The sequence below is a fragment of the Amphibalanus amphitrite genome, unplaced genomic scaffold (assembly GCF_019059575.1).
Source record: "Amphibalanus amphitrite isolate SeventyFive unplaced genomic scaffold, NRLGWU_Aamphi_draft 000611F_arrow, whole genome shotgun sequence".
Taxonomy (NCBI): Eukaryota; Metazoa; Arthropoda; class Thecostraca; order Balanomorpha; family Balanidae; genus Amphibalanus; species Amphibalanus amphitrite.
The window spans coordinates 319,346-343,641 of NW_024882105.1; the positions used below are offsets into that span (position 1 = coordinate 319,346).

The 24,296-nt window shown below is 50.5% G+C and overlaps 1 protein-coding gene across 2 annotated transcripts in view; it reads right to left on the reverse strand.

The window, feature by feature from the left end:
* Positions 1 to 24,003, reverse strand: part of LOC122363258 — a 42,694-nt gene extending 18,691 nt beyond the window's left edge. Inside the window, exons 1-7 of one of the 2 annotated variants that reach the window (XR_006253334.1) lie at positions 23,849 to 24,003; positions 16,752 to 16,811; positions 14,067 to 14,144; positions 13,187 to 13,399; positions 12,568 to 12,717; positions 11,286 to 11,513; positions 6,288 to 7,176 (exon numbers count right to left, since the gene is read on the reverse strand). Coding sequence is in view for 1 of the 2 variants with exons in the window: in XM_043332306.1 (XP_043188241.1) it covers positions 6,835 to 7,176; positions 11,286 to 11,513; positions 12,568 to 12,717; positions 13,187 to 13,399; positions 14,067 to 14,144; positions 16,752 to 16,811; positions 23,849 to 23,959 (1,182 nt within the window). In the remaining variant the exon portion in view is untranslated. Of the gene's footprint in view, positions 1 to 6,125; positions 7,177 to 11,285; positions 11,514 to 12,567; positions 12,718 to 13,186; positions 13,400 to 14,066; positions 14,145 to 16,751; positions 16,812 to 23,848 lie in introns of those variants that run through there. The other variant, XM_043332306.1, reaches the window with a different exon arrangement.
* Between the last annotated feature and the right edge of the window lie 293 nt (positions 24,004 to 24,296).

Sequence of the window (24,296 nt, forward strand, 5' to 3'; positions counted from 1 at the left end):
CTGTAGTGCCTTATAAAGCACATGGTCCCAGGCTCGACTCCTATGCTGTAGGCTGCACGGTGAACCCTGTGATGCAGTCCTCTGGCCGGTGCGAGGGCTGCCGTGCACGGTGAACCCCGTGATGCAGTCCCCTGGCCGGTGTGAAGGTGGCTGGTGGGAAGGAGGGCTGCCGGGGGCGGCGCTCCCGGGTCTCGTGCGCCTTCCGCCCGCAGTGTCAGTGCCGCTGTGTATGCTAATGCGGCGCTCTAATCGCCCGGTGCGCCACCAACTAGTGCGCCGCCGCCGCCGCCGTGCTCGCCAAATGCTAATGCGGCACGGCATTAATGGCGCATTTCCGCGCCGTGCTGGGATCGGGCGTGCAGCAGCCGCCGGTGACCACCCCGGGCGGACGGTGAAGGCCGACACGGCGGTATACCGTCCAGGCACGGTCTATCCAGGTATACCGGCGGGCGGCGGGGAGGGGCCGCCCGCTGCCCACCTGTTGCTGATACCCTCGCCCTCCATCACCTCCCCCTATCCTCTCCCCTTATCCGCTCCTCTCCCTCCAGGACCAGTGGTATACTGTTAGATCCATGACTTTATTATGCAAAGTGCATATTATGATTTCGAGCAGCCTTCTCCGGCAGGAAATGATAAGTTGATTATTTTATGCCTGTTATGCATAATTCCAATAAATAGCACCCGAGGTCCAACACACTCGTCAGGCTCATGCCCGTCCCGAATGTGTAGTGACTACCATGCACAGCGGAACGTTAGAAGACTGAGCAAGAAATTAACAAGCATCTTATATGTACGGCTCTCGCGAGATTAAGCGGTAGGTTTTGCACTTTTACATTTCCGGTTATATCTCAGAAACTAATCGATCTACGATGAAGCCATTTTACACGATCGTGGCCGGGTTGTCAACCAACAACTCGATCGCATCTTAAACACTTAAAAGCTTAAGACGACGAAGATATAGCCTGAAGTACACTAAATTTTCTAGGTGCAATACCTACCGCTAAAACCCGCGAGACCTGTACTTACACAGTAGCAGGACGTTAATGACGTACATACATACCGACAAATGCTGACCAATTCTGGACATCGTACTCGGTTGTCGTGGTCCAATAAACATTTGCCACTCAAGTTGTCATGTTACACTGCGTCTAGGCCTTGTCTCCCCCTCCCTTATGTGACACGGGACTCTCGGGAAGTAAGAAACTAACAATCTCGGTACTGGACGTCACGAGAAAGCCGCTTCATTTTCTTCTGGCGTCACCCGGAGAGGTGAGTCGAGACCTCTTTCATCCTGTCCAAGGTAACGCCGCGCCCGCGCCGCTCCCCCAAAAATAGGAGACCGCTGTGCTTTGTGCGCGCTCGAGGGCGGTTTGTTTAGGGCCTGTTTATCGCGGACGGCCCCAGGAGATATCGCGTCGAGATCGCCTCTCCGACTGCGCGGCGGCGATTCCGGCGCGGCGCAGCAGAGACGAATGGCGCGGCTCTCGCTGGTCACAGAGACAATGCCGTCAAAACAACGTCACTTTATGTGACGCTGGCCGACGGCGCACGGCTCACAAAGACTGTGGTGTGCGCGGGAAGCCACATGTCAGGCTGCCGGCTGCCGGCCATACATTATTCAGGCCCGGTTGACGGTGCAGGAGCCAATGCAGCATGGTCGGACTGTATAGGGCGTCGGTACTCGCTGTGTTATATGGGGGTGTTTAACGGATGCTAAGCGACGTGATCCGTCATCTGAGGCCCGGGAGACACAGCTGCATCAAACGGGTCGACAATGGCCGGGAGTGTTGTCCTTCAGCGACAGCAACGTATGCTGAAGTTCTTCATGCTATCAATGAACTACAGCTGAATCACGGCATGACGTTATAAGCGCGGAGATTTCCGATAACGTTTTTGAACACTCATAGGTAGATACGTTACGCCGAGAAATCACTCTGGCTGTTCCATTTTTATGCTGATTTGTCGATTAATTTCGCGTGAATAATTAATTTTTCCGATATAATTGCAATACAAAGATCCTAAAAATGGCTATTAGAACAAAATTTGACGTAAAAAGACGATAAAAATCATGCATCTACTATGTCATATAAATAATGCGATAAAAGGTTCCTGAGCCACTCATTGATAGAAAAATAAATAGTTTATGGTCAGTGGTTATCTAGTCATGAATAGTTTAATTTACGTTTTAACTACACTTTCAATATATTATTATAAAATGGATAAAAGGGCGCTTTACGAAAAACTTTACAGCCTCCTCGTCTGTTTATTTACGCTCCAACATATCCCCTCCCAGCCCGTCCTATCTCGTCCATTCGTTCTGCTCCGTCCCGTTCCTGTCCCGTGCCGTCCCGTGCCGTCCCGTGCCGTCCCGTGCCGTCCCGTGCCGTCCCGTGCCGTCCCGTTCCTGTCCCGTGCCGTCCCGTGCCGTCGTCGCTAGAAAGGAGCCGGTCCGGCTCTAGTTGTCCCGGGGACGTTTTTATTCTCCTACACCGCCGGCCGTGGGTTTACAGGCGGCCATTAACTTTAGGGCCTTGGAAATGCGTGCGTCCTGACCCAGCCAGGCCCGGGCAGGACAAAAAGATGCCGTAAAAGTTGAGAATCCGTGTGCCGCTGTTTTAGCCTGGGGAAGCTTCCGGGAGTCGGCGGTGGCGGAGCCGTCAAACGCCTGTCACGTGTCGGCCAACAGAGTGGCCAGCCTAGAGCCGCCGCCCCAGCTTTACGACCCGCGGCCCATGGGCCAGCCGGGAAACGAACAGCGGCGTGTTTTCTCTATCTGGGCCATAAAACCGTAATGAGAGTGAGCCGCTTTCGAAATTGATTTCTTTAAAACGATGGCCGGCTCTCCCTGAATTGTTACATTGGTAGCGGGACGAATAGAGGCGAGGGCAAATCGCCAGGTAGCCGCTGGAGCGTATCAAAAAAAAAAATCTAAAATAGCGGACCTACCCATGGATATGAGACATTTTAGAGTGACTTAGTCACTTGCATATAGTAACCGTATAGTATAGTCACTTGTATATAGTAAACGAGCGTACAACATCTGCAACTCCACACACCTGGCACCCTGTACGGCACAGCAATCGAGCTGAATGTAGCTGGAACGCTTAACAAGCGCTCCATTTTCAACTGGTCTGTTTTCCTCCACCTCTGACAACTGTGATCCAAATTAAACACCCCCGTCAGTTCACCACGTAACCCGATACACGTCTCAGGGGAGAGCAAACACACGCTGTCCCAGTGACGGTAATTCCAAAGCAAACTGGAGCGGCTTTGTTTTTGTCGATAATCGCGTCTGCTCTGGCTGGCGGCCGGTAAATGTTTGCTCTGGGATGATTGGGCAGAGAAGGCCAGTTGACAGTCACCTCTGACCTGTGGTAGGTATCGCAGCTGCCTGTTTGTTGGAACGATGAGGGGAGCGTCTCATAAAAACGACAGGACCAGGGGAAAGGGGGGGGGGGCTGTTGGGCATTAGCGAGTGTTCGGAAGTTTAAAAATCGATGACGAGCTTATTTGTTGCTTATTTTGCAATATCCCCATGAGTCCGTAATGCTTATGCTTCGTATTGTCTGCAGTTCATGCATATGTACCGCGGGTGCATTTTATTTATTTGCCATCCACCATTGCGTTAAAAAAACGTAGCATCCAATTATATTCTACATGCATCCTGCTCGACGATACGGCTTTCCATGTCTCTTTAGAATAGATCCCCTATGCATAATGTTGCAAATTGCAAACCCTTTTCCCCATAGCCTCCTTTTAGCGTTTTATTGCCATCAGCACACGGCTCTGTGGCTTTGACGCCTGACGTCGGCATCTCGTCTTCCGGACTAATGCACATCGAAACGTCTGACTCCTGCTCAGAGTATTTCCGCCTGCGCGACTATACCGGAATGTCCCGCGTAGAATTGTGGGAGGGCTGTTGGTCAAATGGAAGCGGGCGAATGCTGCAATGTTTATTGTACCACTTACAGCCCGCGTTTCCTCGTACTGCGCAGCCGTGCGCGTGCTATAGGATTTTTACAGCCCGCGTCGATCCGAGAATGAGAGTGACGTCACATTTGCGGTGGTGTTTCGCGGTGTGTTCTGTGGAGTGACCCCTCCCTTTGAAGCCGCAGAGGACTGTAAAGGGTGACAGCTGATGCCGAGGGGTCGGAGCTGATGGCTTCATAAGCTTTGCACAGGGAATAGCTATTCAGAGAACGTAAGTCGTCAAATGTTTGCTGGCGTTCCAGTGTTGAGTTCATTTGAACGGACACGTGTTAAATGTAGATTCCATCATGTGCTGTTAAAAGTTATGGAATGCCTAGCTTATGCATCACTTTTCCGGTTCCTACATAGGCATATGAGTACGAACAACAGTTGGCAATTTCATCATGACATATCTACACTTTCTACTGTTTCAGCTAATCTTGGCTTACAACACCATGTCATTCACGATCGTGACATTGCCGATTGCAGTTCGCAAAATTATTTATTTTACCAATTGGCCTAAGTTCACTCATACGGAAAAAAATTATGCATATAACCATATTGACCTCACCAAGGTCACCATTTTTTCTGATATATTGGACTGTCGATTTAAATTGACACCAGTGAACAAGACTCGGTTGTAAATACATGACGTAAGGTCGGTTGATAGAGCCATGTTTATGACAAATTCTGCTTAGCGCGGCACCTGGGCCCAAGGCCCAAATTCAACCGTTTAGGCTAAATTGGCAAGAATATGACCTCGCAGGATAGCTATGTTTTATTCATGTGAAGTGCAGCATTCATTTCATACATAAATTCGCGTTCCGGCATCGTTTTAGTTGAATTATGTTAAAACGTATATTTGGGACAAGAAAAATATGTAGCTCCAGAGCCATATAAATATATGACATAAAACCGGTTACAACTTGATGTCGTGTTCGGTGTTACAAGTACTTGCCTCTTACTTGCCTCCCAGACAGGCTGCTTGATAGCTTTTTTATGAATGATCGCAGTCTCCATTGAACCTTAATTTGAACGCCTGAACGGTGTTGCACTAATAAGTTACACGCTATTTTGAGGTGTCCGCGTCGCAAAAAAATGAAATAAATATTATGCTTTCCACAAACTGCTGACTACTTACTAAACGCAGAGCACTATTGTTAGTACATCGAAGCTAACGTGCAATGATGTTTTAACCCTCGCCCGCACATGCCATTTTCCCATCCTAGAACGCACATGGGGGGGGGGGGGGTTGCCACCCTCCCCCGCGCCATTTCGTTCCTGTTGGAGATAGAGCTTAGCGGTAAAGACCAAAAAGATTCTTTGGGAAGAGACAAATCTAATGATACCCAGTTTTACCTTCTCAGGTCAGTCATTGACCTTCCAGGTCAGGTCAAACTAAAAAATGTTGCTGTTTTGGGTCACCGATGGATATCAAGTGCGCTGCTTATCATATACCGATGACGATGCCGTTTTCTGGTGCCAAGCCAGCTAGAACCTCTTTGTCAATCTACCCGACCAAGTTTTTGCTGCTGAGGTCATTTCAGGTCAAGTTAGGTCAAGGTCAATTATATGTGTTTGTATGTCTGTGTGTGTCTGTGTGTATACTGATGTGTGCACCGATTGTTTATGTGTCCATATTACATGAAATCATGATCTGAGAAGCTTTTATCAAAAATGTAGTCAAAAAACTTCACAAAAAGTAAATTCCGCTTGCCTAAAACGCAATTATCTTAGATGACCTAGGTTGACCTCGACCCTGACCTTGACATCTGAACATCGTCGAACAACGTGTTCCATGATAGGTGGGAGGTAAGACTGGCAAAAAAGGCCGAAATCAAGGTGTCAAAAGCTCACAAGGCCCATAGCCAACGCAAGATGTTGAGAATTGGCCATTTGGGTCATGACATGACCTGAAAAACAAGGTCATATCTCCGGAACCAAAAACCACAGAAACTTGAAATTTTCAGTGGACATCAAGAAAGGATACAGGAGCAGCTATACGAAAAATCAGCCTTCTAGCTCTAAAAATGTTGAGTGCAGAGCAGAAAGACTACCTGGGGAGAGTGGCAACCACCCCCCCCCCCCCCATGTGCGGGCGAGGGTTAATGCGGCGTGGCAGTTTCCGTGTATATTTGAATCAGTGCATTCTTGTGATGGCAGTTTTATTATAAGGTAATATATGACTGCTACACTCAATTGTGTTAGACACGTAGCTGCTCATAAAATCAAAACTACAGTAAAACTTTCATCGGATTTCTTACGAACCCCGCATATATATTATACAAAGCAGGTACTTACATGCATGTCGTCAAAACACAAAACATAAACTGAAACACTACGTTTGAGGTAAGTCAAGCATCAAAATCCAGCAGAAAGAAGGCTGAATTCCTATCCAGGCGAAGAAAGTCGGATGTCATTCTATTCGAAACAAAAAAAAAAACTGACATCCTGCATAGGGTTGGAATAATACGAAATGGTAAGTCAACGAACAAGATAAGTAACTATGTCGAGAAGAAGCATCACGGACATTAGACACTGAACACAAGCAGTTTATATTTACATATCACAGATGATCGTCACAATTGACTTATGTTACTTTGTGCAGAGGTCTGCCACAGCAGATTCAGTGCACACATGGCATTGGCACACATTCGATCAAGATTAGAAACACAACACACGTAAAACGGAACACACAAGCGAAATGATTCGATCCCGCGCTACATCATCTACCAGCAATCATGGCCACGAAAATACGGACATAGCACCGTGTCGAGTGACACAGCGTCACACTCAAACACACCCCACTCTTCACTGGCAGCTGAGAGGTGAGAGCTGAGAGCTGCGACCGACCTCCCCGCACCCTCAGCTGCCGGGCACCTCGCGATGTACCGGCGCCGGCGGGCTCCACGACTCAACCAGCACGCTCCGCAAGGGCGACGGCACCCTCTTCTGACGACCGGCTGAGCGCAGTATGAACACCGGACGGACCGGGACGGTCCCCTCCCCCTGCAGATGACCCCAGCGGCACCGGCGCGCCGCCAGGACCACCGCCACGGCCACCGCGCCGAGCAGGAGAGCAGCGAGCAGCGCCAGGGCTGCCTGGTGGACCAGCGGCAGCGCCCTCTGCTCAGTCGGCACCGCCGAGCGGTACGTGCTGATCACCAGAGGCACAGAACGCTCCGAGGTCACCGACAGCAGCTCCACCTGTTGGCCAGACGAGCACTCAGGTCAGCGAGCACCGGGGTCCGCACAGCAGCGCCACTGGCGGCCGGGAGCGGAACTATTCGGCTCTGGTTGAGTGGCTGCCAAACACAGCCCTTTCCTAGGCTGCCCGTCAATATTTACCGTCTATTTATGAGCCAAATTTGATACAGGCCTGCACCAGATGACCATTCCTAGCACTAAGTGCCATCGTTAAGTGTCCGCCCGGCTCCGAACTGACGTAAATCATGACGCCGAACTACACTGCCGGCAAATTTATCGGCCATGTTGCGTCATCTTCGCGGCCGAGTATAATAACGTCAATTACGATGAGTTAGAACGATGTCCGATCGGGCGGGCACCTCAGTGCCGCGTATCCGATGTGAATACATCGCAGACCAGGGCGGCGGCTCCAGGCGGCGGCTGGAGCACGAGAGACCCGCGCTGGTTCTGCGCTGTCGACATGATGTGAGTCTACAGTTACACCGTTCCGATGTAGACAGAGGTCAGAGAGAGAGAAGAGAGAGAGAGAGAGAGAGAGAGAGAGAAAGAGAGAGAGGGGGAGAGAGAGAGAGGGAGAGAGGGAGAGAGGGAGAGAGGGAGAGAGGGAGAGAGGGAGAGAGGGAGAGAGAGAGAGGGAGAGAGGGAGAGAGGGAGAGAGAGGGAGAGAAAGAGAGAGGGAGAGAGGGAGAGAGGGGGAGAGGGAGAGGGAGAGGGAGAGAGGGAGAGAGAGAGAGGGAGAGAGAGAGAGAGGGGAGAGAGAGAGAGAGTCGCGGAGCAGTGAAGGACTGAGAGAGGGATGGTTGGAGAGAGGAGGAATACATAAAGGGATGATGAGGTAGCTTGAGTGTGACAGACAAAAATACAGATGGATAAGAAAAAGAGGGAGCCGAGACGAAAGAGCGAAATGAAAGGGAGAAGACGGCGGCAGATATGGAATTCCATATCAGCTAAGCATTAACTGCAGGTTACTAGACAGACCTGACCCTTTTCCACGACACTGCACTATAGTATGCTATCCACTATTACGTCGCGAGACCATAGATCAGCTCACAGCTGCGACCTCCGGCTAATTTATGGTCACCTGCGAGTCTTGCACGCCTGCAGCGACTGTGTCTAAAACGTACCGACCAGATAACACCCCGATAGTGCCTCCCCTTCCAGCTGACTCAACCTTGACCTCACGATGAAAGCGACAGCAATATAGAGCATGCTTGTCAGGCTATATTTAAGCTGTCAAGCATGTCCAGTTGGGCAACTAAACGATGCATAATTGCAAATAGCTCACGGGCCCGAATCATGTTTAGCACGTCACTCTGGCTCATTCACTACTGGATAAGGGATGTTCGGCGCATTATCAGATGTTAACTGAACCGAAGCGTCATACCCCTACATTAGAGAGTAAACAGACAAGTTATGGATCTAATCTTGATCTACTGGAGAACATCAGCGTATGTTCTTCTATGTCGATAAACAGATTGAGAACTAAAGCGATCCCATTCGCATATAAATACACCTTCAACACACTATCCCCAATCTCTGCATCGATAAACCAGCTACGTGACGGTACTACTGCCTTACTTGTGTAAATAGGGGAGAGTGGGGTAATTTGGCCGTTTTTTTTTTTTTAGAAAACGATGTAACTAAAAATCGACAACACATTTCTGCATTTTCTCAACGCTGACAGGTGTGGCATACATTTTACTTTCTTGGACAGTAAACTTGAAATGATAGATTAACTACTTATATTGAAACTGTGACGTATTACAAAGGTCTGCAAAGCGGCCAAATTGCCCCACTAGCAGGGTTATTTGGCCGGGGGTGTGGGGCAATTTGGCCGGTGTTAGTTTGAGGCCCTGATTTTTGTTATAGGCGAGTCAGCTTCACATTCAGCAATGACGTGTGTCCTACGACGCATTTGAAGCATTTTGGAGGTTGACTCAGCCGTCACAGGGGTCGAAAATAGTCAAAATAGCGGCTTTAGATGCGATGACAGTTTTTTACGAATAGCTTTTGAAGTAATCAAGCTAGGCCAAAACTAAAAGTACCATCGTAATTCTCTCGTCATTCCGCATCGACACATGTATGTGTTGACCTCGAGAGGTCAAGGTCAAAGGTTGGCTTCAGGTCACGCTACCTCAGGTCGCTTGACCTCAAGGTTACGTGAGTCCAAGGTCATCATGTATATCATTCGATGCGCCTTGACGAGCTGAACACAATGAGACCATTTGCGCGGCTGTATCTTTTTTTTCTGTAAGTATTTATTAGCAAAAAAGCGTTAGGTAACCTTTGATGACGTCACATGCCCTTACAGCTGTCCAATAGGAAATATGGCATCAAGGTAGTCAAAGTTGGTCATGAATTATGTCCTTTATGGTATAATTGACCATGACAACTCGGCCGTCCCAGCATAGTGACTCTGAGCGCACCGGCCAAGTTGCCCCGCTAGTCCCGGCCAAATAACCCCACATTGCCATTCTGAAAATTTTTGTCTTTAAAGTCGTCATGGCTGTACAAAACTAGATGAAATTGCTCTTGGAACCGCTGAGCACCCTCAAAAATGGAGCTATAATGTTGGAATCCGTTAACCTTCGCCCCAGAGGGGGGGGGGGCATATGTTACCACCCTGTCGCGTTTTTTGCATATAAATAAAAAACCGCGACGCGTAGCGCCGCGCCGCTTGGCATAGCTTTTTGTACATCAATTTTGGACAATGTGTTAAATTTTTGACCCCAGGTTATGTCAGGTCAGGTCACCAGGTGAAGTTAACTGACCAGGCCTAAAAAAAAAGTTTGCAATCATGTCCAGCCTGCAGTGTTTGTCAGTAAGGTTTTAAACTTGGTGGATTGCATGATGTTATGGGCGCCTACAATTTGTATATCTCGGATTTTTTATATCCGTGACCTAAGGTCAGGTCAGTGGCGTGACCTTACCATTATAAGTCAATGGAGAAAAATGAAAATGCCTCTAGATCCGTGTGTACGCATAGGAACAGTCCAAATATTTCAGAATCACAATGATTTGAACCATCCGTGATGACCAAGGTGTCATTTTTACTGATAGCCTCTAGAAAGGTCATCCGAGGTCATTTGAGGCTACAAACAGATTTTTGCCAATAACTCGCGATTGGAAAGAGATAGAACGCTGGGGATGGCTTCATTGTGTTTGTCTTGTTGAGACGCATCGAATGATATGCAACATGACCTTTTCCGGTCAGGTCATGACCTTGACCTGAGGTCAAATTTTCAAGTTGACCTTTCAAGGTCAAATTATAGTTCATTCGACGCGTCTCGTCGAGAGGAACACGATTCTGGCAATAGAAATGTCGTGGCTTTTTCTAGTCAAAAGTTATTGTCGAAAAACACTTTGCGAAAAAAACAGCTATTTTTGGAGTTTTTGCCCTTTGCAGGCTAAACCGTTGACCTGAGGTCAATTTTGATAATGACCTTATCGAAAGAAGAGCTCAAAAGCTATGGATTGCTTTTCCATGCGTTTTTCTAGCTATCATAGTTCCTGAGATAAAAGCATGTTTTCTGAAAATATATTGACATTTGGCAAATTTTGACCTTTGATGACCTCCAGTGACCCCAATATTGCTCCAAGATGAAAAATGACTGAAATACTTTCAAATGTACGCATTAAGAGCTATCGACTGCTTTTTACCGCGTCTTTCTAGTCCTCTTAGTTTTTGAGTTAGAGGTGGGTGATAACATATGCCCCCCCCCCCCCCACTAGGGCGAAGTTGGCTGAGACCGCCACTGGGGCGCGGGTTAACAGCCCAAATACTGCATGTTATACAAATTTTTAAACGGAAGTAAAAGTTATCATTTTCTAACGAAATTCACCTTTTATTAGTTTTGAATAAAACTAAGAGGGGGAAAGTTTTAACATTTGTTCTCGAGTTAGTTCTGCCGATGACAAATGAATAGAGACTAAAGTTATTTCATTCACTTTTATCAGCTTTCGTACAGGTGGGGGCGGCCAATTTACACCACCGGCCAAATTACCCCACTCTCCCCTAAACTATCTGCAATCTACACCCACGTCCGACTTACGCTCTCGTTTACACAATTCTTTCATAAAGCATTCCCAGACACCTCCTCAGTCCTCACCTGTATGTTGTAGACCGACTCGGGCCACAGGCTGAGCGTCACCGAGTTGATATCGGTGTAGAGGTGACCCTTGATGCCCCCGCCGCTCAGCTCCCAGGTGACCAGGTACTGGGGTGGGGCGGCGCCGGCGGACCGCTGCCGCTGCCAGCCCACCTGGACCAGCACCATGGAGGACGAGTCGCGCTCCACAGAGACCGTCTCCAGCAGCCATACGCCGTCCGACGGGGGCTGAGGGAGGGAGGGGAGGGAGGGAAGGGGGTCAGAGGGGGCCAAGGGAGGCTGAGGGAAGAAGGCTGATTGAGAGGAAGAAGTCAGACACCGGTTCGAGGGGGGGCTGAGGGGAGCGGAGGGAGTCAGAGGGAGGCTGAGGGGGCTGGGAGGGGGCGGTTGCGTAACTCATAGGGCGGTACGGTATGGGGGATGGTTTACGCTTACGTCGAGAGGTAGTTCCTACTGTCCGCGGTGTCGATATCAGATCATTAGAAGAAGGCTCTGAAGTCAGAGTGCTGTATTTCTTTAGAGATTCAAAGTGCCGGACGCTTCTTGGCATTCGCTGCATGAAGCGTCCGCTATTGAACAAGCTATTGAACACAATGCCGACTTCAATGCACCATGACAAGACCTTGCCGGCGAAGCACAATGTCAAAGTCGCATCGGTCACCTAGCGCGGGCACCCGGGTCACAGTGGCAGAACAATCCAGGGACGCAGGCCGAGCAGCCTGACGAAGATGTACTCTAATCCCAACGGATGGGTATGTCCGGTAGGATGAGGCCCGATCGTCTAATCCGAGTCTTAGCGGGGAGTCGGCTCATTGTCTGCGGTGGACGGGTCGCCGTGAAGTGATCAGCGGAGACAGAACAGAGCTGATTCATCGGCAGTAAAGCGGCAGCTGCTGCCTGTCATCCGATATAATAGGGCGACTGACACCGACCGAGACTGGTCGTCAATATTATATAGCTGGGATATAAGGACGCAGCGCGTTCTGCAGTGAAGACGTTGCGACATGTTTCGAGCAAGGTGCCTGCAGGCGCTGCTCACTGATGAAGACATCGATACTTACATGTTGTTTCAGCGATTGTTTTGACTTTTGATAATTGACGACCAAGGTAGTTATATTCCGAAAATACAAAGTTGCAAGACTAAAAAATCAGTAAAGACTGAAAGCTTCGAAAGATACAACTATCGATTGCAAGCAGCAGCTACTCACTGTCATTTGGGTACTGGTATCGAGGAATTACCTGTGCGACTGCGAAATACCACTCGCTCGGCGCTGCCACCTACCTTCCTTTCGTGACTCTGTCGACCATCCGCCGCCGTCGCGTCATCGGACTGCAGTTCGGCGACAGCCAGCGGCCCGTCGCGACCGACGGCCAGCAAACGGAGCGGCGTGTCGAGACCGACGTTCACCAGAAGCACGCTCTCAGCGGGTGTCTGCCGAGAGAAGGACAGAGGGGCTACCGTGAGGCAGAGCAAGAGGGCAGTCTCCTCAAGTGCGGCTCATGGCTGCAACAAGGGCTCGGTAGCTGGGGGCAAAGTTGCGATGACGGTGACGTGAGGCCAATTCGAAGCAATATCAGGACCAGAAGCCCATTTTCGACATACACCCGGAGGGTCGATCATGTGATGCAATCCCGACAGGAAAAGTGCCTGGCCGCTCCGTTCGGGTTGTAAATCACCTCACCAATCGACTACCAATTAAGCCCGGGACATTTAATCTGCCGATAAACAGGCGCTAAATTGCCACCATCATCAGTCCCATCCAGCTGTGCTCATGGCCTGGCAGAACAATGACTCGGAGGCACTCGACCATCCCATTCACCCTTGCGGTGGCCGTCAGAGAGGGTCCGAGTGGCGCCTGGAGGCTGGTGACCTAACCGGGAGTCCGGCGAGCGCCGCTCACCTGTACGAGCTCCTGCCAGCCGTCTCTGGCGCCGGCCAGCAGGAGAAACACCACCCCGGAGCGCGGCCGGTCGCACTCGGACTCGGAGAGCGACCAGCGGGCCTCGGCGCCGTCACGGCTCAGCTCCAGATCAGGGCGGCACGCCGGCAGCGCCGGTGGCGCCGCCCGCGGCAGGGAGTGGAACTGGCAGGCCAGCCGACAGCCAGCATCATCCTGGAATTAGTGCACGCGGTTAGAGTTATAGATCTCCTGCAGAAATGTCAGTTGCAGAACCAAAGCATTGCGTTTACCGGTCGGCTTGTCGTATTAGTCTATACGCATTTTAGACCTGAGACCCTCATACTAAGACGCTATAGTTTTCAAATAAGACGTGCAGCTTATAGTGCCTGCTTCAGAGAAGACCGGCTCAAATCCATGTGCAAAGGACACTGATCTGCGCCCAGGCAGGCTGTCAGATCCTATGCGATAATCCGATCAGCTTCGCTGGAGTGAACTTCGCATGATGCATCTGTGGACTTATCTGTGCTTATACGAGTATACGGGCGCGCCCGCCCGCACCTGCGACCCATCGAGCGGCTCTAGGATGTTTCTGCACAGCGCGTGCATTACGCATTGTAAGTGCTCTTACTCGCTGCCATAGCCGGAAACGTAGTGTCTTTTAGCTCCACAACGCTCACTCATACTGCATTACTGGTCTTAGAAGAAGGATGAGCTGCTATTAGCTCCAATATTTTTTAATCGACGTATCAGTCTCCGTAGCTACATTTTATACGGTCGTAATTGATCGGAATGGCTCGGTACTAAGTGCTACGACTGGTATGCAGTGGTCGGCACTCGGTACTCGGTACTCGGTACTCTGTACTCTGTACTCGGTACTCACACAGTCCGGTAGCAGGTGGCAGGGAGTCCAGGTGTCCTCGCCATCCTCTGGGTTCAAAGATCCGCACTTCTCCCAGCACTGCGGGCAGATCGGGTGCGGTGGACGGTCAGTCAGGTAACACAGTACGAACAACGAGCCCCGCTGACCGAGACTGCAGCGCTGTTTATTGGCCAGATGACCATCTGCAGCCCACGAGCTGTTTAATTATCGTGATCGCCCCTCCGACTGCGCTATTAATTTCGAAATGGCCGGTTGGTTAAGGCTAAATGAGCTTCACCTTGGGGGCTCAATCTCCTAACTCACGCGCTGCTGTCTGCTCGGATAGTCGGTAATGTCATCATAGAAAAGTCGTACCCGGCCTATTCATTTGCATGTTGCATGAATAGAGCTCATCGTTTGCATCATTTGCACACTGTGCACCCTAGTTGTGAATCTAATTTTATCTTAATTCTCTTAGAGAGATAGCGGGAACCATCGGTCACAGTAATCAGACAGTCACGAGAAGTTGGACTGATTCAGAGTCCTGGGCATCCGAAGATCGTCGTCCCGTTGCCGGCCATACACACGCTCTGTCCTGGGAACTGATGGTATCACACAAAGGCGGCCGTCCGGGGTGCCGTCATGGCGTTTGTCGCCTTCACTCGGCGACGCTATCACGGACTGCACATGAGGACAAAGACCGTGTAGTCGTCAGATTACATAGTCATCACAGGGCCTTCTCCAGTCGTAATTTCTGGCCATGTCGTCGTACACAAACACCGACCATCCACAGTTATCAGAGTGACATAAATAATACACAAGACCCTCATTTTCCGGCGAACAGATAGTTGTCAGGTCCGGCAGTGAGCTCTAGCGCGGTCGTCGGCCGCCGTCCCTACCCCAACCCGTCCGGGGGCGGTGTTATATGGACGCACTTACTCCTGCCTAATATCCACCAAACAGCGAGAAGCTGCAGGCATTGTCTGACGACCGGGCGGCCACGGCACTCCGTGGTCGGGGCCTCCTTCATTACCGCCGCGCACACTAGGACCGATCCGCCGCCGGCTCAGCACGCGATACTGACCCTTACGCCGCCGGTGGCCGGGGGCGGTATTGAAACGGGCCGGGCTAGGCGCCGGCCGGCCGGCAGACTGCCCTGCCCGCGCCGGGCGCAGCCTGCCCGCCGGCCGGCGTGCGCTGCCTCCGGGGTGCAGTGCCGGCGCCGCTCATCAGTATGCCTCATTTCCCGGGTTTAGGGAGATGCACCGAGGGAAGTAATGACACCCCGTCTCGGCAGCCGTGCCCACAGTGCAGCGCCGGTGAGACGCCCGCAGCCGCCGGCGGCCGGCGGGGTACGCCCACTCCCCATGGCCAGGCTGATGGTAATGAGGTAATTAGGCTATAGGCTATCATCAGTGGCCCTAAGTCGCCCGGTGTTATGATGAATAGTCGGCGGAGAAGGCGTTGTGAAATAGCCTTTCAGAGGTGGACGCAGTCGGCGCACTGCCCAAGTTCTTACGATCTCTCAACCTAAAAGTGGGAAGGATAAAAAGGACTGAAGTAAACCAAAAGATTCATCCTTTCTAGTTATTATAGCAATAGGAATCACGAATATTCGATGCTTGAAATGAAACTGATTCGTGGAGTATGCCGCTAAATTTATTATTGCAGATAGTGGTCTTAATAGCAGTGCTAGTCTAGCGACAAAGTATAAATATTTGAATGATCTGGGTTTAATCCATCGATCTGGGCACATCTGTTCATTCGGATGTTCACGTCATCGTCACCACTATCTTTGCTGAGCCTAGCGTTCACAATTCACATCTCAGCACGGTTCTAGTATCAGAGGCCGGGCCCGGCCTGATAGCGTCCTCCCGCTCCCTCCACCGACTCCGGTTACAATCCTGTCGAGCTTCCCCCTTCCCCTCCCCTGACGAACGGCGTCGTTTGCCGGTGCCGACAGCCCGGCCCATCGCGACGATCAGAAGACGGCGGAGCAGCGGTGGCCGCCGTGTCGCCCTGCAGCCTCTGTGCTCCTTCTGAGGCAAGCGATACGATAGCTGCGCCACTGCAGCCACCGAGGTAGGCATCGAATGGCCACTGCGCCGCGCCAGCCACTGAGGCAGACAGAGAGTGGCCACTGGCCACTGCGCCGCGCCGGCCGCTGAGACGAACAATGCCTCTAGCCATACCCCCAGCCACAGCCGCTAATAGCCCAGCTCCTCGAGTTCGGGCCATTTCCTATCTCCAGAAACGGCGCTGCGGCGGTGGTCTGACGCTGATGGGCCAACCTTCCCGCGGAAATCTCATTTTACAGGCCATCAGCGTCGAATGAAATTAGCCGCGCTGTGGGGACAGAGACAAATCGAGTCTGCCCGCGGCTGGCCGGCTCCCGAATAGACGCCGATGTAAAAACTCGTGTTTCAGAGACACCAGATAGGCCTATAAGCCATGGTTTCGTGAAAGGGGTGAAGGCAATTACGCTGATAAAAACAGAGGAGCAAAAAACGGACATTGATTTATTGTAGGATACCGGGTAGAAAATGAAGCGACTATTCCAGCTTCTATCACTGAAAGAAATAAGATCGCTCGAGAATATATCAGGATTAGTGCGGTTGACGTCGGCGGCTAGACACAAACCCCCTGTGACATCACGCACTCCCCTGACCCTCCGGACATGCTGGCGTTTACGACTTTTCTCCTTACCGTGAGGCAGCCGGCGCTCTGGAAGCACTCGCCGTGCGTCGTCCTCGTGTCGGCGCCATACTGAAACAGACAGTGACGCGGCCGTCAGTGGACGCTCGTAAAGCGGCGCAGCGCCGCGCCACGGTGACCTTTGTGGCGCGGATGAGCTCCGGTGACGTTAACGGCGCAGCGGAGCGCCGCGTTGGCCGCCGCCGCCGGAGGACGCCGTAAAATGCCGCTCGGGAGAAGCGCGATAGGATCTCGGCTGCGATGTTGCGCCGGTGGCGGCCGCCGAGAGACGTGTAACGCCCGTGTTCGGGGGATGTCAGGTCATTGTGGAGAGGGGAGACCCGCGGGTGGTGGGAGGTTTGACCGCCCGGCACTGGAGTTAGCAGGAGGCCGGTGGTCACGGAAGGCGCGGCGGGTGGCAGGGACGCAGGCTGCGGTCCTTGACAGAGGAGAGAGAGAGAGAGAGAGAGAGAGAGAGAGAGAGGGGGGGGGTGGGAGGAAGGGAGGGAGGGAGATGTGTATATTGGTAAAGGTGTTATCGTGGAAGATGGTTGTTGCAAAACTTTGGGAACACCCTGTAGCACTACATACCTATGACAAAGACTGGGTTAGTGTTATGTTCATAACTGCAGTCGCCAGTCGCTGGTTAGTGTTCTGTGTAGCTTTGCAGTCTCCGGTACTAGTGTTTTGTGCGGCAGTCGCCAGAATCGGCATATCGAATGCAGAGCAGCAGGCGGAACCATGACTGTTAGTCGTGCTGCATTTACGAATATAATTTCATTCTCAGTTCTTGCTAGTGATATAGTGCGTGCTTGCAGTCGAAAATCAAAGATAGATGAGGATGCTAGTCCACCGGGTGCTTCGGTGGACTAGCATGAAAGAAAATCCGCCACTCTTGGTTGCCGCGAGGTCACAAATGTATGCAGTATCGCAGTCTCTATGAAACATTCCTGTGGCGTTATGCAACATATTGATTCTCAGGAAGTGCTGTTTTATGCAAAAATGCTGCATCCAAGGCCTGCATCCGCTGTACCTATGCAACAGTCAAGTCTGTAGCGTAGGTTATTTCCAATGCATCGATCCAGCCCAGTGCCCGAAGATGGGGTTATCGCTCTCTGTGTCGGCTCGGTACCAGTGTACGGATGTGATTTGATTCGATGGCCGGCCGGGTCGGTAGGCGGGGCGCCCGGCCCGTCCGGGCAGACCGCGCGCGCCGCCGCTGCACGATTTTATTGCCTTTGACGTATGGCCCGTCACTGGGCGGCGCTTTACTGCCGGGACGGGCCAGCTCGCGGTGCAGAGACGCCGTCGCGCAGTGCGCAGCACCAGGGATGTCGGTGAGGTCAAGACGGGCAGCCACAGACCCACGGAATCAAACTCACTGGCGTCAAACGCTGCCATTTTCGTAGAATGCGGTGAGAACCTAGAGCCAACTAAAAGCGTCACACGCTGGTCAGACTTTTACCCGCGAGTGCACTGTAGGCGATCCATGCATTCTAGCGCTTCAGGGGCCCCCCAAAAAATGATGGGAAATATGAATAAATACTGGCGTATTTTGTAGCTAAATATCCCAGCATCTGAAATGTGACACTCTTTTTTACACCAAACCACACACATTAAAACCACAAACGTCCAAACACGAACTTGTTGGAGAAGCTGAGCTACGGTACCGGGTCGTGATTTGACCCTAGTTACAATGAGGAGGGCTGTAAATCAAGACAAAAGTTAATTATCTTGAAAACCGTAATTTCATTTGAAGCCACATTCCTTGTAAGCAGTATGCATCACACAAATTTTACTTTTGAAACTTATCTATATTTTTAATAATTTTTCGCAGCACACCTTTTAACTGCATCAGATCAATACTGTTAACCATGTTTGGCAATGCGCATCGTTTACCATCCAGGAGATTCGGTAACAAAAATACCATTACATAGTAGCCTGGTGTTTGGTCTCAATATCCTGCAAAAATCGGCTGCCACTTTTTGCGATTCACGGAGTTATGGACGTTTTGCTCAACCCTTACCGTATAAGGTGGGGACAGGGCCGAGGGGAGGGGCGAAGTACCGCCGCCCAACCGAAGATTCTGTTCGCGACAGCTCCGAACTCGCCAGCGATAGAAAACTGAAACTTGGCATACCTGACCTTTGATTCAAGTCGAATCTTGTGACACCAACTACATTTTTAGGTCAGGTCAGTTAACGGACCAATGACGTCATAAGTGAACCTCTGCACGATCCTCAGATGTCGCAACTTCGCAAAGCCCTCAATGCCAGAGCAGCTTTCACATGGAGATGAAACTTACAGAACCTAGTATCCTCCAGAGGATTCACAGTTTGTATGTCTCGGATTTTCCCTAAAGGTCACATGAGGTCAGGTCGATCACATGACGTCTCACCATTGTGAGTTAATGTTGTAAAATGAACACTGCTATTTTGGCGCCGGGAACGATATCAAACTAGTTCAAGCTTTACTTTTGCAAGGTCCGATGCTTTACTTTTGCATTATTGAACTTGCGTGACGTCATTTATGACGTCACTATGATCTGGTCATTATAGTTTTTGGTCCATAACTCCCCATCAAATTGAGCTAGCGATTCAGGCAAGCCACCAATGAACTCAGGAAGATCTGCCGAATCGAATGGTATGTAATTTGACCTCCTTCGACCATTTCCGTGACCTGGGAACTCTGACCTAAAAAAACTTACAATCGGGTAGGTATAGAAATGGCTTCCGTTCGGGGAGAGCAGCATGCCCACGTTGCACCGAAGTTCTAACTCATTTAGAGGCCAAACGGAAAGCGAAATTCCTACTCCTTCCTTTAACTTTGTTAGCGTAAATTCATTTCGCAACTTTGAATCCCAACCACCAAACATAAGCGTTACGTTGTAGGTAGACACGACACTAGCTAAAGCTATTTATTTGTTGAACATGTGATCGGAACGTTCAAGCAACCACAATTTTTCGCAAGTCATGGTCTCCTCTTTTTTGCTTTGCAATTGCATCTTAGCTTTGCTTACATGCAATTTCAACGCTAAACCATTTCCATTTCACCGATAATTACCTTCTTCCTAAAACACGATAATTTGCGATCTCCTGAAATGTGGTAGTCTATTGGTACTATTTTCCCCCAAACAGACCAGCCTGAAAGCGCCTCTGCAACAATGTTTTCTTTGCAAAACCAGCTCACGTGGTTTGCGATCAAGTGGTTCATCCGTAACTGCCCAGCTAACAATTTGCCGTTGTTACAACGTCGTTTAAACGTTGTCAAATGGTTACCACAACGTCCCGATTTATCGTTGTGACAACGTAATTTTGTAGACTCCAGACAACGGCGTGACAACGTCATCCGACCATGCATTTGAATGTCATCACAACGTTTCTGTAACGTGGCCGTGACGTCCCAAAACTGTTCTTACAACGTCCCGCCAACGTTATGAAATGTTTTCTGTAACGTACCAACAGTGTTTCTGGAACGTTGTCACCACGTTTCCGCAACGTGACTACAAGGAGTATAGAACGCTTTGGCAACGTCTCTGCGACGTTTTTATCACGTGCGCACCACGTTGTCGCTACTTCGTATTGCCGTCCCTGCGACCCTGAGTAAACGTCCTAAACATTTTCGCAACGCCCTCTCAACGTGTTCGCAACATACTCAGAATGTGTTTCCGACGCTCTCTTCCCGTTCTCTAGACTTGTAAAAAAAAGGCATGTAAGAAGTGTATATTTCAATACATCATACAGGTCAATTGACAAAAAAAAAACGGCGGGGGCGTTCATTCATTCATGGGGGCGTGGGACGGAATTGGGTTCTACCGGCTCTGGCGCTAGCCGCTAGCACGCCAGAACTGGTGTTCACTTCTGAACTTCTTCACTAGTGAAGAAGTTCACTTCTTCACTAACCCTCGCTGGGAGGATCACTCGGCGGACCGTTAGGCACCGGCTCATTTGAGGCCTCGATGTCCCTAGGCAGCTGGCAGTGCCTGACTAGACGGTTTGCGCACCCCCCGTTCCGGTCGCAGCTTCCGGACAGCCACCGGACAGACAGCCACATTGCCGACAGTAGGCCCGCCACAAGGCGCGCTGACGAGTTGCAGGACGTCTGCGGGAAGACATGAGGGAAAATCAGACATTCAATTCATGAAAAAATCACAAAAAATACCTGCACCACTTTCCGTAACAGTGCGACAGGCTAGATCAAATATGTCAACACCTTAGAGGCTAGAGCTACAATGAACTATAGCCTAGACCGCACGATATTACAAGGCGCAATCTTGCAAATGCTACTCGTAAATGGTACTTTGACTTACCAGTCAAAGCAACAATCGCATCAAACGCAGACAACTGGCGCTATCTTTCATCTTCCAGCTATCTCAGCCGCGCCCGTCGCCGGCCCTCACTGCTCGCTCGCGCCGCGTAGACTGCGGCTCGGCCGGCTGGCTCTGAACGCCGGCCGGTGACACTGACGTCACGACCCCTCAGGCGAGGTCAGGGCGCGAGCCACCGTTCGCCTGAGTGGCGGCCCGCGTGGCTTGCTGGCAGCCGTGGATAACAGCCGCGTTTACATAGGGATAGTTGCAAGCCTCTAGCTCCGCCTGTGATGTTGCAAAACATGCCAATGACGCTTTGCAATTTACACATGTTATATATATATATATATATATATATATATATATATATATATATATATATATATATATATATATATATATATTAGAGAGAGATAGAGAGAGAAAGGTATCAGAATTTACTTGTAAAAACACCGCTAATTATTCAGTACCTATAATGTCAAGGTTGTGAAAAACCGTTTTAACAACGTGTTGGCGACCACCAGCTGACAACGTGAACAGTCCAAGTGTTAAAATATGTCAAATTTAACGATGAAAACTGAATATGCGCATTGAAAGTCAAAGAAAATGCATTATATGGCCATATAGTTATGTCACCATGCATTATCAAAATATAATGCTGCAAGTGCGCGGTTGCTGCAACGTACCAATAAAACGTTGTCACGACGTTTTACCACGACTTTCGGACCAAACCATGGCTTCACAACGTTCAGAACGTTGCTACAACGAAATTAAAACGTAATTTCGCAACTTACCGAAACACGACGTTGTGACAACGTTGTAGTAACGTTTCCTGTTAGCTGGGTGACGCTAGTTGAGAAGTAAGTCATAACACAGACAACACTGTATATGTTTTTGCTAAGCCTCTTCTGTCCTGTGTTAAGCCTATGGGGAAAAGGCATTGCTCGCTCTCTTGCACGTTGCAAAGAAAACCCGATTACTTCTAAAGCAAATACTTATATCAGTTGAAGCGCAATGAAACTAGGCACAAAATAAGGGGTTTAAAGATGACTGGTTTTGAGTCTAACTTAAGATATAACTCATGAAGTGCTAGGATAGCGAAATCGTCTACTGTGGAGTCGTGGATTCCCAATAATCCACTTCCAGAAATCCTCACCACAACTCAGCCACCATTCTAGTTTCCACGCGAGGCTGCACTGAGCGGTGGCCACCCCTACATCCAGCGCCGGCCGGTGGAGGCTGCCACTCCGGAGGAGTGTAGTAAGGCAGCGCTGGTCCAGCGTTTCGGCGGCCACAGGAGCGGCCCGGAGTCTGTATCTCGCCATCTCCCGGCGGCTCTCGCCGGCCGGGAACGGTCATTAGCGTCGAATCACGAACAGCCAAGGTCAGACGCGCACGCTCCAACGCCACCGCAGAGCCGATAAACGCCGCAGGTGCGCCATTTACGGCGCTGCTTCGCCGCTAGAGCAGCAGATGCGTCGGGTGTGCCGTCTGTCTGCATTTTCGAGTGCGGCGGAGGAGACCGACAAACGAATGAGGCATTACAATAACCAAGGGCATGAAAGTGGATAATCTTTATGAATAAAAGACACTTGAGCTAAGGCGTTCGAAAACATTGGCATTCTGTCAACGTCAACAATATCTGCAATGAGGGATTGGGCGGGACCGATCCAATAGACAGGAAAGTCGGTCTTCTCCATTTAGAGCTCAGCCAACTCTTAGTGGGCTGCGAGGTTACACTAATGGCGACGGTTAGAGTGAGGTTTTTGGATATGGTGCTCTGGAGAAGAAGTCTCCTGCTGGTAAAGCAAAATAATAGTTTGACAGCTCAACGGAACATTTTCAAAAAGTTGTTGAATTCATTAAAAAAAAAACTGCGAAAAATGCTAATCTCTTCCGGTGAAAAGTTTGGTTCGTCTTATCTTCCTGAGGAGATAAGGAGACACGTCGCTCTTCGCGAATCACAGGCTTGTTTGCGGAGTATCGGGAACGCATGATTAATGATTATACGCGAACACGTAGTGCGAAGTCACAGCTTGATTTATATTGCTTTCAAATGTTTTCCGACTTTTCGATATTGGCTGTTGGACAACAATCAAAGCATCAGTAACAAAAGTTAAAAACTACACACCGATACTCTCAAGACTCTTTGCCCTGCAACTTCTCTCATCAAGACTCTTTGCTCTGCAACTACTCTCATTTTTCCATTTCACAGCGTGCTGCCGGCTTCGGGAATACTGCAACCGGCCCACTTCTTTGCACAGTGCATTGATTTGCGTGCCCTCCCTGTCAACACTGTCCCCACAGTCCATCACATCCCGATCGCCCTGCCGCGAACACACGCCGGCTGAACACGCAGATGCCGATCAGATAGCGCTCGGCCACTGTTCCACGCGGCTGTATGTGATTGGTGTTGCGAAATGCGAGCCCTCGATGGTCAGTTGCAGACGTTGCACAAAGGCACAGCCGGGCATTGTTTGGGTCTCGAGTTTCAGTTCGTGGATTGAATCCTGAAGAGTGCATGCAATATTGCAAGATGTTGATTACTAAATTTAGCATGCGCTATATAAATGGGTTTGCATCTGCCTATAACATGAAGTTAACAGTGAAAGAAAACACGCATACCAAGTTATATTAGTTCATGAACTTAAAATATGAGCGGGTCCAGGTAAATTAATCTACATATATGTAATAACGTGCCACGCCAGAGCATGCCAGCGGTATTCAATCCTGTATAACCCGGCAGCACTCTCATCACCTCGTTCCTGAGCGTTGAATCTCCCCCGGATAGCCTTCTCACCTCGTCCAAACATAGAGCGCGGCACTGAGCCGTCCTGGTAGCCCGTAACTCGGCTCCAGCCGCGGCCGCCGTCAGCCACGCACACAAAACCAGCGCCACTCGCACCGCCATAGCTGCCCGCCGTCTGCACCGCCGCGACCCACCGCCGCCGCGCCCGTCCGCTCACAACTGAGGATCGGCCGGGCGCCGAGTACGGCTGCTGCCGCTGCTGCCGCCCACCGCTCCCCGCCCGGGGCGCCCGCCGCCGCCGCCGCCGCCGCCGCCGCTGGTCCGGCGCACACAGAAAAACTCTCGGGCCGGCTGGAGCGAGAGGCTGCTCTGTCCAGCCGAGATGGTCCGCTGAGCTGGACTGAGACCACCCACTGTGCATCGGACCGGCAGGAGCATGATTAACGAGACAGTGTATTGTTGCACCGTTGAATAGCCATCGGAAGCGCAGCGTTCAGAA